Genomic DNA, 17338 nt, shown 5'->3' with positions numbered 1-17338 from the left:
CATATCATGTTCATCTATGTTGCCTGATAATTCTATTCTGTACTATAGTTTCAACCAGTTTGCATAGTATTGAAGTTAGGTTTACTGGCCTGTAATTGTCAAGATTGCCTCTGGGGCCTTTTTTAAAAAGTCAGCATTACATTGACTATCCTCCAGTCGTCTAGTACAGAGTCTGATTTATGCAATAGGTTACATACCACAGTTGGTAGTTCTGTAATTTCATGAGAGTTCCTTCAGAATTCTTGGGTGAGTACCATCTGGTCCTCATGATTTATTACTGTTTAATTTATCAGTTTGTTCCCAAACCATCTCTATTGACACATCAATCTGAGACAGTTGTTCAGATTTGTTACCTAAAAAGAATGGCTCAGGTATGGGAATCTCCCTCACATCCTCTGCAGTGAAGACAGATGCAAAGAATTTATTTAGCTTCTCTGCAATGGCCCTGTCTTTCTTGAGTGCTCCTAATCATCTTTTGGCCCCCTGATTGTTTGGCAGGCTTCCTGCTTTTGGTGTATTTCTGATGATGGTGGTATCCTGTGTGTGTGTGTGTGTGAGAGAGAGAGAGAGAGAGAGAGAGAGGAGGTAGTTGGGAGGTCTTGTGGAAGCTGTGGAAAATTATGAGCGTTCTTTTAACTATTTTTAGCTTTAGGAGATGGCTAGACATCCACAAGGAGATGTCAGATTAACGTTAGACAGAAGGAGACAGGTCTGGAGTAGAGAGGTAGATCTGTAAATTATCAGCATAAAGGTGGAAGTTTAATTTGTGTTTGTAGGTGAGATTACCCCGGAATAAGGTGCATAGGGCGAAGAGATGGAGACCAAAGACAGAGCCTTGTGGAAACTCTGAGATGGCATCCCACTTTCCGACTCTCAGATGTTTGGCTGGCTGACTTTTGTTCATATGCTCAAGGTATAACTGATCACAGTATGTGGGTTCATGAAGGAATTTTCCCTGAGGCCAGATTGGCATGACCTTGCTGATGGAGTTTGCTTTTCTCGCAGCTTGTGGTGCGGGTCACTTGCTGGGAACATGTGGGTATATCTCACTTAATTAGTTCCCAGCCATTGCAGGGCCCTCAGGCATTGGTGCACCACAGTCCCTTCTAGTCTCTGCCTGTAGCACAATAATAGTTTAGTCTCCTGTGAGCAGTAATATTTTCATCTAATTTTGTTTGTTGTGGCTTAGTGTGCGGGTGCTGGGTGGCGTTGGTGGCCTCTGATATATCTGAGGAGGTCAGATTAGATCATCTGATGGTCCCTTCTGGCCTTAAACTCTTATGACCTCCACAGAAAGTTGGAGGGTGGATGAAGAGGATACTCTGAAAGACGCAATGTAGGAGCAATTAGAGCAATAGGAGGAGAACCATGAGAGGACAGAGAAACCAAGGGACCATGGTTGAGTGTCAGCACCAGCTGACAGGTCAAGGAGGAATGAGGATGGAGTACTAGTTCTGAGTTTGAGGACAGTGGTCCCAAAACTATGGAGCGTGCCCCCCCAGGGGGACATGGAGGAATGTTCGAGGAGCCGTGGCCTGGGTCAGCCCCCATGGGAGCTAGGAAGAGGTCATTAGAGACTTTGGCAAGAACAATTTCAGTGGAGTGCCAGGGGCGGAATCCACAGTGGAGAGCATCTAGGATAGAACTAAAGGAGAGGAACTCCTGACCGCTATTGTAAAGAGCATGTTCAATGAGCTTAGATATGAAAGGAAGAAGGGGTTGTACCTGAAGAGGCAAGTAGGATAAGGGTGGGTTTTTTAAGATGGAAGCATGATTGTGTTGCGATGGGAAAGAGCCAGAAGAGAGTGTGATAAGGAGAACAGTAAGGGAGGGGATGAGAGTAGGCACGAGGGAGATCAGGAGATGGAATGGGGGTACTGAGGCAAATGGAGGGGTTAGAGGAGGCGAGCAGACAAGAAACTTTGTGATGGGGAAAGTAAGGGGAAAGGGAAGGCAAGCTGAGGGGAGGGCGAAGGTTATCTTGTGTTCTTCCAAGAGAAAACTGACAAGATGCTGTGCAGAGAGAGAAGTGGAGACAGGAGGAGGAGAGGGTTTGGGGAGTGAGTTACAGGTGATGAAAAGGCATTAAATTTTAGTCAACATTAAAATGAACAGTCTAAGGTTCTTGTGATCAGTTTTGAACAAAATGCAAAACATTTGCAATAAAATAACATAATGGCCAAGCAAAAGCATCAGTGGTAACTTGGACGTACAGTAACTCCTCACTTGTCGTTGTCCCGATTAACGTTGTTTCATTGCTATGTCGCTGATCTATTAGAGAACATACCCGTTTAAAGTTGTACAGGCAGCTCCTTATAACTTGGAGCTGCCTGCTTTGTCCACTGCTTGCAGGAAGAGCAGCCCATTGGAGCTAGCTGGTGCGGGCTTGGAACCAGGGTGGGCTTGCAGCCCCCCTATCATCTCCCCTAAGTTCCCTGTGCGGCCGCTTGCCCAGCAGGCTATCAAGTGCCGGGCAGTTCAGGCATCCATTCCCCCACTGCCCTCTGTCTTGGATAGGGTGACCAGATCACTGACATGAAATATCGGGGGGAGGGAGAGGGGGATGGCAGAGGGAAAAAAAAAAACCCACCAAAAAAATAAAGTAAAAAAAAAAAAAAAAAAGGCCGTTTTGCAGGTGCTGGGGGAATTAGCAGGCCCCGGCAGCGCCGCGGTCACATGCAGCGTGTCCCGCCGCCCCGTGGGGAAAGAGCCGCTGGAGCACAGCCGAGTGGGAGAGGCGCGGGGCTCCAGACCCCTGCAGCAGCGGGGGAGAGCGGCTCAGGGCTGCGCGAGTAGCCACGTAAAGTTTATCGGCTGGGGAGGGGCACCCCGGCCAGCTCCTCGCCCTGCCCTGTAGGGGGGTAGCGTCCCCGCCCTGCGCCAGCATGTTCCGCTGGCCGCCGCAGGCCAGGTAAGGAGCAGAGTCTTCCCCCTCCCCCTCCCCCCTGCCCCCTGGCTCGTCAGCTGAGCGGCATTCCTCCTCCCTCCCAGGTTTGCAGCTGTAATGCTGGCGCAAGCCTGGAGGGAGGGCGTGGTGACCGGCTTCCAGTTCCTGGAGCTGGAAGCACCAGGTGGGCAGGCAAGGGGGCTGCTCCCCCAGGAGGGAGACGGAGGGGGGCTCAGCTGAGGAGCCAGGACGGGGGGGGGGCGGGGGACGGACGACTCGGCTCCTTACCATCCCCCTACAGGGGTGAGGACCGGCCGGGGTCCACCCTGAGCTGATAAACTTTACATGGGCACTCGTGTGGCCCCGAGCTGCTCCCCCCCACCGCTGCTGGGGTCCAGAGCCCCGTAGCCCCGTCTCTCTCCTGGGGGAGCAGCCCCCTTGCCCGCCCGGTGCCTGTACTCACCAGCTCCAGGAACTGGAAGCCGGCCACCACTCCCTCCCTCCCTCCCTCCCAGGCATGCCGCCATTACAGCGGCAAATCTGGGAGGGAGGAGGAATGCCATCTGTTTGGGGAAGAGGCGGGGCCAGGGCAGGGATTTGGGGAGGGAGCCAATGGGGGAAGGAGGAGGTGGGGTGGGGGTGGGGTAAGAGCCCTTCCGGGAGGGCAAAATTGCTTGTTTGTCCAGTGTCCCGACCGCACATCGGTCGGGACGCGGGACAAACAAGCAAATATCGGGATAGTCCCGATAATATTGGGACATCTGGTCACCCTAAAGGAGCTGCTCTCTGGAGCCTCCTGCTTGCTGTGCAGGGGGAAGAGGAGTGCTGTCATCAGGGTGTCCCCGCTCCTGTACCCCATCTCCACAGAGCAGGGTGGGGACGTGACAGGGCTCAGGACTGAGGGAGCTTGCTGGCACAATAGCTGCTGTCTCAACTCGCTGATCTACTTAAAAAGGCAGTGTACTCAGAGTGCGGTCAGCATACTTAAAGGGGCAATGCGTGTCTGTCTGTCTCTCTCTCTCGTACGTACCTACCTACTTACCTACGTACGTACGTATGTATGTATGTTGGAAAGCGGAGGGAGTGGTGTGCTCCAGTGGGATAGCCTGGGTTGTTCTTCACGTTGTTTCCGCAGGTGGGATATTTTCCAGTTTGCAGCCACTGCCATGCGTCTATTGTGTCTCCTCTCGCCATTTGTGCTGCCTTGTAGAGTGTGAGGCTACATTAACAGCGTGTTAACTAACCCTTGAGGGCTCAGCCGAGTGCTAGTTCATCATTTAACAGTAAGGCATTCCCTGGGAAGTATCACACCCTCTAACTCCACCACCTCAACCAAGCTTCACAATCATTATTGCTGTGTACAGTATTACATTGTTTGTTTAAAACATATACTGTATGTGTGTATATCTCTCTCTCTCTCTCTTTTCTCTGGTAAAAAATATTTCCCTGGAACCTAACCCTTCCATTTACATTAATTCTTATGGGGAAATTGGATTAGCTTAACATCATTTCGCTTAAAGTCACATTTTTCAGGAACATAACTACAACGTTAAGCGAGGAGTTACTGTAATTGTTATTGACAGTTCTTATATTTATCTGCCAATCAAAACTTTTTATAAAGTCTAAACATTTTTTGTCCTTGTTTGTCATGAGATGTTGTCTTAATGATTGAAATGCAAATAGTGCCCAACAGAAGAAAGAAGATGGTATAATACTCGCCTTTTTGTGTCTTTCGGGGATACCTGAAAGGTCACACTTCAGTGTTTTGTTAAGCAATACATACTAGAAGCCAGTATAGTAGGTAAACTGTTAACTGACTTTTTAGGCTATTTCCTCTATATGGATGTGATTTGACACTGGGAGGAAGGTACAAGATCCTAATCTATCTTGGATTGTCAAGTACAGCTGATTGGAAAGTAGTGGGAAAACAGTGAAAAATGTCCAATTTTTTCCCCTCCTGTATTTTTGTCAGACTTCTGAACTTTTCAAAATTTCCCAACCAGTTATATTGCCAAGAATACTTCTGTGGGAGGCTGTCCCTTAGTAGATCTGAAAAACTCAAAATGAAAGCATGGTATTGTATTGTTTATCAGGCATGTGATTAAGTCCTACTCAGTCTGAAATGTGTATATGTGCAATACTCCTTTCATTTTTTTTTTTTTTAATTTTATTTTGAGGTTGTCACTTGCTATAAATTTTGCCCCAGGTGAAGAGAAATCTCTTCAGTTTCTTTCCATTGTCATACATTTGGTAATGAAAGTCTAGGATAGACAAGAAAGGGTCTTCATAGTAAGTAGAAAGCACAATCATAAATTTCAAAAATGTTTTAACAATTTGAAGGCTATTCTAGTAGGAAAGATTCTATTAGGAAGCTCACTATTTTTTAAGTTGTAGTATACATATTTTCCCACTGTCTTGTTTCTTTGCCAAACTTGTCTAACATCAGTTGCTTTTTTCCAACTTGTAAACTTTAGTTTGTTTTACTTACAGATGTGACCAAGGTCTAATTTCTCTTCTATTACCACCTAAATACAAAAAGAACAGGAGTACTTGTGGCACCTTAGAGACTAATAAATTTATTTGAGCATAAGCTTTCATGGGCTACAGCCCACTTCATCGGATGGATGCAGTGGAAAATACAGCGCGCGCACACGCACACACAGTTTCATGTTCTCTCTGTGTATATATATGTATTTTCCACTGCATGCATCCGATGAAGTGGGCGTAGCCCACGAAAGCTTATGCTCAAATAAATTTGTTAGTCTCTAAGGTGCCACAAGTACTCCTGTTCTTTTTGCGAATACAGACTAACACAGCTGCAACTCTGACACCTAAACCCAGCAACTCCAACTTTTTTTCAGTCAGTTTTAGAACAACTGAATCTCTGGCTTTCACCTACGTTAGCCAATAAGTGCAAACTCAAAATAGGAATGGTCAGAGTGCATAACCCCTTACTTTCCATAGATTTCTACACCGGATCTTTTAGTTTTGGATTCTTTCCTCTGCTTTGTGAGTTGGAAAAGCAATTTATTAACATGTAATTTATGTACTTTTTTGCAGTGTACTAAGGCATGCTGATGTCACCATAATGCCACAATTACGACGTCTGTATAGTTGAGGATGCAGTTTTTCCCTTCTCCCTCTGTTAACCAGTATCTCAAGGATCATTAAGGCTATCTATTGCTTTAGCAACCCCCTAGATCCTACATTGTAATATATAGGTTTGGAAGGAAGTCTGTTCTTCCATTTGCTTGAGGACTTTCTATTTAAAGAGGTGAGGCACTCATCCCTTTCAATCTTTGAATGTGCTTCCTTTTCAGCCATTCTGTTCCATTGTCTGTCGTGTGAGCCAGACCCAGGAATGGGAATTGAAATCTGGTCTTCCACTTGACAATTTGGAGCGCTACCCGGTCCACTTTTTTACTTTGTGATTTCATGGAATGGAAAAAGAGCATCTTACCCTAGGATACTGAAAGCTATGAAGGTAATGGCACATTGTCAAACAGCTATTAAATATAGGAATACCGTACAAGATTCAGATTGTTTAAATCAACAGTTCTGACTTGGACATCTTAGATAAAATAAGAGTTTCAGACATAGACTGTACTGTGGTTCATGGGCCCCTCCATGTCAGAGTTTGGTTTCAAGGATCCGAAACAGTTATCTCTGGAGAGCTAAAAGTAGTTCTGTTGCTGACATAAGCAGCATCAAGCTTCTCTGGATCCATCTGGATCAACTCATTCAGTGCTGTGGTCCAATGTCATCAGTTGTGAAGCCACTTTCAAAGTGGTTCTATGTCTGACATGAGCAGCATTATATGTCTAGAGCTCTTCTGGATCAGTTGAGTCCAGTGCCAAGAAGCAAGCATGTTTGCCTATGAAGCAGAGCTTACCAAAGAGGTGATGGTGCCCAGATCTGTCTGCTTAGGGATTCCAGCTCTGTTGTCCATGCCCAGTCTAAGTGGCATGGAAATCCATAGGTCCATGTTGGTTGACAGTCTGGTGCTTAGGATCAATCATTGCACAGAGCGTCTCCTTAATATGACTCTGGATGGACATTGAGATCTGTGTGGAGATTTCTTGGTTTTCTTACTAATTCTCTTGGGTTAGACTTCAGTTTGGTGTGTTATGCTAGACCAGCATTTACTTCACTTATGTCCAGTGCCATACATGCTCCATCTATCTCCTTTGTAGTCCTGTAGTAGGTTCATGATGACCCTCTGGATTACTGACTAGCTGCTGCAACTTGCTTCCAGTACTAAACCAAGAAGAGCACTTTTTGGAGTCCAATTCTGGAGTGACTCTGGTATGGAGTGGGCAGCTATAAACTGTAGCATCCTCCCACAGTATGGAATTGGTCAGTGCTGTTCCTGTGATGCTGAACCCTACCTTGGTGTTAGAAAGCACCTCCTTGGATCCAGTGGAGCAGTCATGCTTTGTATTTGAGGGAGTCACAGCAGCTCTAGCTTTGATTATTTACAACTTCTTCGTGACGGACAGTCTGTATCAGTTCCTTGAGCATTTTTAAATTCAGCCAAACATTGGCTTATGGGAAGAAACACTAGTCTAGGAACCTATGGATTTACATCTAAGGATAAAGACTTTCATTACAGGGGCTTATTGGTGTGTAAGGTTTATTCCTTAGCCAACTATCAAGCAGTGCTGACCATGATTTCTTCACGTGTGGTTTGCTGCTGCTCAGATATGTTATCCCTCAGAGGATTGATACAAGAGAATGCCTTTCCCATTGAGGTGCCACAAACAGTACTTATTGACTTCCACCCAGCCAGAAGTATTCCTTTTACCTATGGGGTCTTGCCCATTCAGTTGCATTGCAATTTGCAAATTGCAGTTTCAATCCGCACACTTGATGATCAGCTTTGAAAGATGCCTACTTTCATGTTTTGGTCTCTATCATTTAATATAGCTTGGCTAGTATAATGGAAGACATCTACCAAATAACATAGTGTTCTGTACTTTGGCATTCTTCTAGCACTACCAGTTTTCACCAAATGCTTGGATATCATAATTATTTTTCTGGGATGCTAGGGCATTAATTTCTGTGTCTAGATTTTGGCTTTCAGGAATATGTTCACCTTTCAGTTCTTGGAACGTTGTATAAACAAAACATGGTTAATTTTAATCCCTACATGAAAGGATTGGGGTCATTGGAACCTTAATGAGGCCCAAACCAGTAAACTTTCCTGCTGGAAGACAGGTTCCTAGTACACCTGGGTGCAACCTTTCATCATGCTATATTTTAGGCCTCTGTGTGGCTGCTGCTATGGATATACAACCCCTGTCTTGAACTATGAACACGGTGACATTTCAGGCCCTATGAAATCAGTTTTATTGTGATGGGGTTTTGGATTTATTATTTTCCGATTTTGTTTTTTCCATTTTTTTAAGAGGGTTGTTTAAATCAAAATTGTTTGGATACATTGACAACAATTAAGTATCCTTACTATAAATTCATAAAAATATTCAGAATTGGATTGCAATGGGGAAAAACTGATTTAAAAAAAACCCTACAATTTAAATAAAACATCCTGCAGATATACAGTATATGTAAAAGTATTAAATCACATTTTAAATCGCCTTTTTAAAGTAGCACTCGGTTCCTATGACCAAACTAACATTGCTGAACAGTAATACAAGAAGTCCACAGAAGTAAGAGTCTCTTACAGTGTCAATGTAACTGAATTCATAATTAAAAAACAAAAAATGCACTAAACATAAAATAATTCATCCTTGCAGCAGTCATTGTTGCCATTTTAAATTAAACTCTAATTTTCAAGCTTCTTATATTCTGAAGGAATGTTTAAATTAATTTCAAATTTGATTAAATTTCAGATTATCAAACCAACAGTTTATTGCTGAGTAGCATTACAAATTGACAAACTTAAATGTCATTATTGTTGCTATCTCTGGCAGACATCTTCATTGTGGTACATTATGGTTATCCTTTGAGCGTTATCTTCAGAAAGTGATTCCCTCTTGTCTGTAAGTAGATTTTCATATTTACTAAAGCTTTTCTTTGTGTCTAAAAATCTGACAGGAAAGAAGATGCAAGGTAGAGCAATGTCTGCTACTTTAGGCACTCGTCCCTTTATAATCTTCAAAAAAGAACTAGATAAGTTTGGAGGATAGGTCCATCTTTGGCTATTAGCCAGGATGGGCAGGGATGGTGTCCCTAGCCTCTGTTTGCCAGAAGCTGGGAATAGGCGACGGGATGGATCACTTGATGAATGAACTGAACAGATATTCCGTTTGGGGCACCTGGCATTGGCCACTGTCGGAAGACAGGATACTGGGTTAGGTGGGCTTTTGGTTTGACTCAGTATGGTTGTTCTTATGTTCTTATGTTCTTATCTTCCAGTAAGCGCCAGAGATCCAGTTGATCTGGGTTGGGCTCACTCTGAGTGCTGCACAGAAACACCAGCCATTGTTCACACAATTCTGATGAGGGGTGGGCAAGAGATGGTGTATTGCTTTACTGATCAATGTTTTGCATCTGTAGTGATTGCCAGGGATCAAACAAACGGATCAGGCGATGCATGTCTTTTGCTGGATGGACATCCCAGTGTTTGGAGAATTTGGTAAAAGCAAGCTGATAGGTTTCATGTAGATTGTCCAGGATATATACCTCTGTCTCTGTCTGCCTGTCTCTTTCTCTCTCTCTTTTTTTTTTTTTTTTAAGTGATGAAGTCGTCATCCTCTTGGATGCTTCTTCACCAAACCCACAAGTTTTGGCTGTTCCAGTAATCAAGACCGACCTCAGGTCTTCCATAATAATGATAGCTAAGGCAGTTTTAGGGCAGTGGGTACCCTCAAAGATGGTCAGTGCTGTTGTCAGTTTGGGGAAAGCTGTCTTAAGTTTCAGCAAGTCTGATTTCTCCTGATTGCTAAGTAACGTCTAAAGGTTTGTCACAGCCTGTGTTGATTACTTCTCTTTTTTCAAAAACGTTCTGATAGAGCTTAGTGTGCTCTGCATGATTTTATTGCCTGAAACCAGCTATTCCATCTTGTGTGTACTACTTCAGGGGAGGATCTTCATGGTGTGCACGTCGTCTTTGGACTTAAGAAAAGCAACCCATCTTTACTTTCTGGCTGGCTTTTTGAAGATCGCAGTTTTCATACAAGTAACAAAAATGCCACACCACTAAAGAAGTGAAAATGCTGCCATGTCTCACCTATCAAATTGATTGTGACATAGATATGTCACGTACACTGGGCACGACACATTTCGGTGCTTCTCTGTGTGCTTTGATGCAGTATGCTGCATTGTCAGTTCAACTGCTGAGACATCATTGAAGCTGAGCTGGTCCCTATTCATTGACTTCATAAAGCCTGTGAGAATGTGGAGTGGTTTCAGCTGTCCATGAATAGAACATCAGTCAAATAGTAGTGATCTTCAACTCCTGGAAAAAAAAATATTCTGTCATAAATTTTCTACTTGTTTGTTACTGGAGGATTTCATTAAAGAAACTTAAAATTCAGTAATGGAAAAAAAATCCAGCTTCAAAATAATTATTATTTAATATTAAAGGGATTTTTTTATTATACAGGCATAATACAGGTGCATTGCAATGCATATTAAATATGAAATGTTTGATAAAATTATTAACAAGCACTTTATAGAATAGCTCCAGAATCCCAATGTGGTGAATTTTTTTTTTTGGCTAAGGTTATTTTAAAGTTACAGGATATTAAACATTTTTTTCTTAAATTATCTGTACTTATGATTTAAAGTGGTTAGTCTTTCCTAACGATAACAAAAGTTTTCCTAAAGGCCAGTGTACCCATAATAAAAAATCTGCTTAAGGATCTGTTGTCATAGTAAAAGGAAAAAAAACTTAGCTATGACAATATTTAGCACACTGCCGTCTTGGATATCTGTTGTCTCATCGATCACCACTGCAATCTTTTTCCCATGGATTTTGGCCAGCATTCACTGCCACCATGTGTTCCTGATAAACACGTGTCATGTGAATCTGTTGAATGCTGCTTCATTTTCAGGCAAATCCCCCTCCCTGCCTGCAGTGTTTTAAGAGGGAAAAGTCAACGCTACTTCATTTTTTTCCAATGGGATATCAGCCTCAGCACAGACTGCTACAAAATCTTCAACAAACTCCCGTCTGGCATCTGCAGATTTCATATGGTCTGTCTGCAGTTGTTCTCCGTAGCGAGTGAGAACCTTGATGAGTCTTGTCTATTTGGAACAATTTTTCAGATGGGCTTTTGACATTAGATGATTGTTGCAGGTATCATTTTGGGTCCAGTGTAGTGTATGTCAACAGTAGTTGCAGAATATCCTACTGCCCAATTCATAGACATCATTAGGAAACTGACTAGCTCTTAACTGTGGTGTCAGCAGCATGTCGTTTCTTAGCTTTCTGGATGAGCATTTTCCAGTTGTAGAATGACTTTTAGACATGTTTAAATCATGTCCTGACCCATGGGTTAGGGAGCCACAATAGTAGTAGTAGCAGGTCGCATCTTTAAGCAAATCTTTTTTTTTTTTTTTTTTTTTCCCCCCCCACATTCCTGATGGACATAGCTATGTTGCCTAAAAGTTAAGTATAAACCAGGCTTGGGAATCTCGGATGGAAGGTGCTCAAGAAATCTACGATATGGAAATCTTCTATATAATTTTAAAAGCATACTTTCCTTAACCTTAAATACATTGAAATATTATACTTTATGTATCTCTTATACTAAAATAAATGCACTTGTTTCTCATACAACTTAGTTTATCCAAAACTGTCTGGTAAAGGATTATGTCTCCAGTGTCTCTTAAATTGAAGATTCCCTTAATTTTGTTCAGAAAATCATCATCCTACCATGCTGTCATTCAGGTAGTCAAGGTTATGTTGTGGTTCTGTTAAGGCTGGAAAGCTAAGGAGAGGAAAGATAGTGAAGTTCCATTCCTTTTCAGAAGCAGAGTATGAGGACAGTGGAGCTCTGTTTCCTGTCTTCCATCTGGAAAGAAAAAGGTGCTGTCCCTTGACTCTGTTAAGGGACCCATTTTTGGTAGTGTTTTGGATACTACACATGCTATCTGGTGTGGTCTGGAAACCACAAGGGTGCAATTAGAAAAATTAAGAGTACTGTCCCATGAGCTGTCCACAAAGTTCTGCCCATTTGCCATACCAAAACAATATGCCAAAGTGGAACTCCACTCATCATTCGAGCTGGCCGGAAAACATTTGTTTTATGAAAAAATTTGAATTTTCAACATTTGTTTCCATTCCAGCGTGGAACAAAACTGAGACTTACTGAAATTCTTTGTGAAAAGGAGAATGATTCCCCCACCTCAGAATAGCTGATAGCTTGATGGGATTTTGGAGACACTGGTTCAAATCCCTGCACTGCCTGTTTCAGCCCAGGGACTTGAACTGTTGTCTCCATCTCTTTTTTTTTTTTTTTTTCCTCCTGTTGGCGCTGTTCTACTTTGTATAAATAGGTCACGTTAGGCCAGAGTCACTCACAGAAACTCTCTAGCCCAGTGATTAGGGCACTCACCTGGGATGTTGGAGGCTCAGGCTCAAGTCCCTGGTCTGAATCAGGCAGGATTTGAACCTATGTCTTCCACATACTGGGGGAGTCCCTCACCACTGGGGCATTAGGTATTCTGGGGTGGTTTTTCTCCCTGAAACCAACACTTTTCTACCAAAAGCTTTAGTTTAGACGAATCCGCATTTTCTGACACAAAAATATATAGTTGACAAATGCCTGACCAGCTCTACTACTCATAGTTTGTGCCTATCTTCATAGTATGTTCATCCCTCTTTGCTGTGAGCTTTGATCAACAGTGAAATATTTATATTTAGACAACCATATTAGCCTTCATTTAACATGCTGTAGAGGTGAATATTTCTATTTTTAGTACTCTACAACATGTGTGCCCATTCAGAGCTTTGGACATATTTGACAGTCTTTTAGTATAAATACACTAGTAAACAGAACCCAAGAGCAAAATAACTCAGTGACAACATAGATCTAATAAACCGTTCCATGGAATCCACATAGCATATGGGCAGTTCAGACCTCGCAGCTATTTCAGGGTATTTGCAGATTCAGAGAACCATCCCTGCATCAGTTTACACTGGTTCAGATTTTGAAGACACTCCAGTTGGCCCAAATCAACCCCTTAGTAAGCTTTAACTGTAGAAATTCAGGAAGTGCATATAGATGCATTCCAGAATAAGATGGCTGGAATTCAACAGTACAGCTAGGTAATCAATAGTAGAAAGCTGGTAAGAATTTTAAAATACAGTTGTCAAGGCTACAACTAACTTTTTGCTGCTGTGTAATAGATGAATGACTGGTATGGCTAATCAGAAAGGTAAAGAACAGTATGAAATAGTAAAAATGCAGAAATTGGAAGATTATTTGCAGTTAAAAACAAGCATAAGTAAAACGTATACAATGAGCATCAAATTACAGAAAATTACTTCAAATAAAAATATTCTTGTAATATATCAGCATATTTAGAATAGGCAAATAAAGAACTACTGGATCCCTTACTGGTGGTTTGGAGAGTTTTGGTTGAAGTTACTTTTGTGTCCATTTTTATGTAGGAGGAGGGTGATATTTGCTTTTCTTTTGGGATGCTCTTTTCACAATACACTCCTGCTTAAAAGGTGGGCAGCTGCATTCTGAACAGATTTCAGTTTCTGAATAGTCTTGATGCTAATCCTCATATAGCTTTACATGTAGCATACAATAGTTATAGACTATTAGAAATGTTGTCTTCTGTCAAGAATGAGTAAATGTTTAGTTAATACTCCTTCCCAGTGAGTATATGCTATATGAAATAAGAGTAAGTTTTCTTACTTTAAAGTTGTATTTGACTTGATATTTTGTTTCTTCATGGATGTGGATTTAAAATGTTTGTATATATTCTAATATTTTTATTTCTTTCAGGTTATGCAATGGTCTCTGCAAGATGGCTTGTTCTTGAGTTGGAGCTTTTTAAGGCAGACATATGCTGGTACTTCAACTTTATTAAGCGGACTATAATTTCTTCTCTCACGACAACTACATAAGCAGACAAAATTGCAAAGATCTGCCCTGTGTCGAGTATGACAGCCACGACCCGTGGCTCTCCAGTAGGAGGGAATGATAGCCAGGGCCAGGCTCCTGATGGACAGTCTCAGCCTCCCCTCCAACAGAATCAGGTATGATGCTAATGCTGTTAGTAAAGCTGCCTAGAAAGACAATAGTAGTTCTGCAGCATTACTTTTCCAGGTAATTCTTTCAAAATTTCCTTAGGGTATAATTTTATGTCTCGTTGAAGCAGGGTCAGGCCTAGTTTGTACTTTGTTGGAAGTCTGTTGGTGAGTCACTGCTGAACAACTGCCTCAGTATGGTGATAGGCGACCCTGTACTGCAGAAGGTGCTGCCTTTAGATAAAATACCATGTGGATGAAGTAACCTGCCCTTTCAAGTGTCTTTACTTTGGGCAAAAAGTCTGCTTACCAGGATGTCGGATGCCACGTCTGATACACCTATCTCAGATTTTGTGATGTCAGCTTGATACTCAGCACTCTGAAACACCTTTTTGACCCCTCTACCTTGAGGAAGATATATACTTGTTTTTATTCACTAAAATTGATGCCTTAATGGCTGATACATCCACCAGAATGGTTTCAGAATTGGGGGCCCTCTGCATAAAAGAGAAGTGCTGTACCTTCTGTTTGGGTAAAGTAACATATAGGAGCGTCTTAAGCTTTATTCTGGAGATCAGCTTCATTTTTCGTAGTTCACAGGTAATAGTTCTCCTGTCTTGCTTGCAGAAACTGTCTGCATGAAGAACGCTAGCATACCATGGGTCTGTTTATATTCCTTTCATTAAGCAGTTCTGCAAGTCAGCACCCATTTTGTTAACTTACCTGTCATCTTAAAACGGATTGAACAATACAAGTATACTGTATCAGGATGGTCCTTTTCCAAATGCTATAAGTTGAAAAGCAGTTGGCAGTTCACACCTTCTGTAGGATTTACAAGCTGAGGGTCCAGATATCTGCCAGAGTTGCATGTGGTAGGAGACGGTTTCATGCTGTAGTCCTCTCATATCAGAGAATTGGGTTAAGTCCAGTATATAGTTTAATGTAATTTTGCCCTCCCTGAATCTACACTGCTATAAAAACCCCCATTGTTAGCAGACCTGTTGATCTTAAGATGGAGAATAGAAAAAATTGATGCTTGTTTACCTGAAAAAAATTTTTTTTCAGAGTAGTAAGGGGCAATGAATAACTTCCCCCTTTTCACAGTTTCAAACAACTTTAACAAATTTCAGACCTTTTTTCACTGGAATCTTTAAAAACAGTGGAAAAGTCTGTTACTAGTGCATTAAAGCTTTTTTGCAAACATTAAATTTTGTTTCAAATTTAAGTTGACAATATTCCTTTAATGACAAGTAATTTAGGGTAAATGGGTCTTCAGTGATTCATGCATTGGTAATGAGTATGGCCTTGTCTTCCTTAGATTTTTTTTTTCCTTAGTATTTCCCCACTGTTGTTTATACCATTAGAGTTGCTCTGATAGTAAGAATGATAGGAAATTTTAAGAAAAGAGAGGCTGGAGTAGACAAGGCAAGAGACAGTCTCTCCTAATTTGGTTTCAGTCTGACCCATGTCACTAGTGAGTAAAAATGATCTGACTACAGAACAGCTGTGAATATGAAGTGTTCTTAGTGAAGAGAAATCCAGGTCAAAACCCACCTTCATAATTGCATCTTTGATGGTAGTCTCACCATACTGACCAAGGATTGCATCAAGTTTGAATTATCTTGTCACCTGTAGATGTGGTCATCTGCAACTTGGCGCAAATGGATAGGTCAGTGTATAGAAACGTATGCTACTGAACATACTTGTTAGACTTTAATGCCCAATTGTGGGGAATAAAAATACCACAAATGTAAATGATACAGAATTTTCTTTAGCAAAGATGAGACTTTAAATAGTACAAGTGAGACCTAGATTTGAGTGTGGCGGAGAAGATAAATCAGGGCCTAAAATTCAGGAATAGCGAAGAGTGCGTCCTGTGTTGTTGGTCAAGTGGGTATAGGTGACTGAAAGCATTTGAAACTAAAATCTGTCGCCTTGTGTCAGAATTAAAGTTATTAACACATAGGCTGATAGGTATGCAAATTTCGCCATGCCAAATACTGAAGGGAATTGAAGGCTGCAATTTAACATGGCTAAGATTCTAAGTACTGTAAGTTACGTAATAAAATGGGGTTTAGAATGCTGATAGACATTAATGTGACATTCAGAAAGTTTATGCCCAGACAACTTAAGTTTTTGTGTAATGATTTTTTCAAAACAAATATAAATGAAAATAATTTTAACATTTCTATTTGTTATTGGTTTGAAAACATCCCTGAAGTATTTGCAACCCAAACATTGTAGTATTGTTCTAGTGCATGAAAATCTGAGTGAAATTATTCCACTGATTGGCTCCGCTTAGTGGAAATGCAAAAAGTTAGCAACAAATATTTAAAAAAACAAAACAAAACAAAAAATTGATCTTAAAAAAAAAAAAAAGAAAAGGGGGGAAAAAAGAGAGAAATTCTTTTATTTTCAGTGATCCAAGATGGTACCAAGTTACACAGGAAAGAAAGATTGATTGTTCTTTCACCTCCTCTTATGTTTCTGCACCTTCTGCTATCTTGCACTTTCTTTAGCTCTTTGGAGCAGGGACTGTCTCATTTTTATATAGCGTGTTCAGTGCAGCAACTAGGGTTGCCAACCCTCCAGAATTGTCCTGGAATCTCCAGGAATTACAAATTATCATATGATGAAACTTCCAGGAATACGTCCAACCAAAATTGGCAACCCTAATTTACAGGACCCTGATGCTGTTGGAGGCCTATAGGTACTACAGCAATGCAAATATTTTGAATAAAGGACAACTGCTTAGTTCAATTTTGAAGTAATGAAATCTTTACTATATTTTTTTGGTGATTGAATGAATTTTAAAATTAATTTGCTATTGGAAGACTAAATTCTGATCTAAGCGAAGAGACTATATGAAACTACATTCATGCTGTATTAAAGTTGAAATTGTAATTGCGCAAGCGTTCCGTAACCTTGAGTTAAAGGAAAACTGCAATGAAGTGTAAAAATATGCTAATTACTACATTTTAAGTTATTAAAACATTTATGCCTGAAATTACGTCCTCAGTCCATATTTAGGCATTAATTAAGAGTGCAAGTGATGGAACCAAGAGCTAGTTTGAAGAGGAATACAGTTCTTGGGAAGGATATCAACCCAAGCCTGGTCTCTCAGCTATTTAATACTTTTTGGTGTCAGAAAAGCAATGTGGATAAAAATCTATTTTTAAAAATAAGTTAACTTTTACTGGATTTTTAAAAAATTAAATACATTTTTCTTTTACAGTATAAACCTGTGTTAAATTAAATTTGAAATTGACAAACGGAAG

At 41.2% G+C, this 17338-nt stretch overlaps 1 protein-coding gene across 4 annotated transcripts in view; it reads left to right on the top strand.

Annotated features, from left to right (window-relative positions):
• USP9X (ubiquitin specific peptidase 9 X-linked) overlaps window positions 1–17338 on the top strand; it is a 222625-nt gene that overhangs the window by 24307 nt on the left and 180980 nt on the right. For 3 of the 4 annotated variants that reach the window (XM_034754300.1, XM_034754291.1, XM_034754275.1), the window contains exon 2: window positions 13816–14069. In XM_034754300.1, the coding sequence (XP_034610191.1) occupies window positions 13974–14069 (96 nt within the window). In that variant the 5' untranslated portion in view covers window positions 13816–13973. Of the gene's footprint in view, window positions 1–6353; window positions 6372–13815; window positions 14070–17338 lie in introns of those variants that run through there. The other variant, XM_034754282.1, reaches the window with a different exon arrangement.

Source organism: Trachemys scripta, chromosome 1 (genome assembly GCF_013100865.1).
Source record: "Trachemys scripta elegans isolate TJP31775 chromosome 1, CAS_Tse_1.0, whole genome shotgun sequence".
NCBI classification, from domain to species: Eukaryota; Metazoa; Chordata; order Testudines; family Emydidae; genus Trachemys; species Trachemys scripta.
This window is presented reverse-complemented; position numbering and strand designations above follow the sequence as displayed.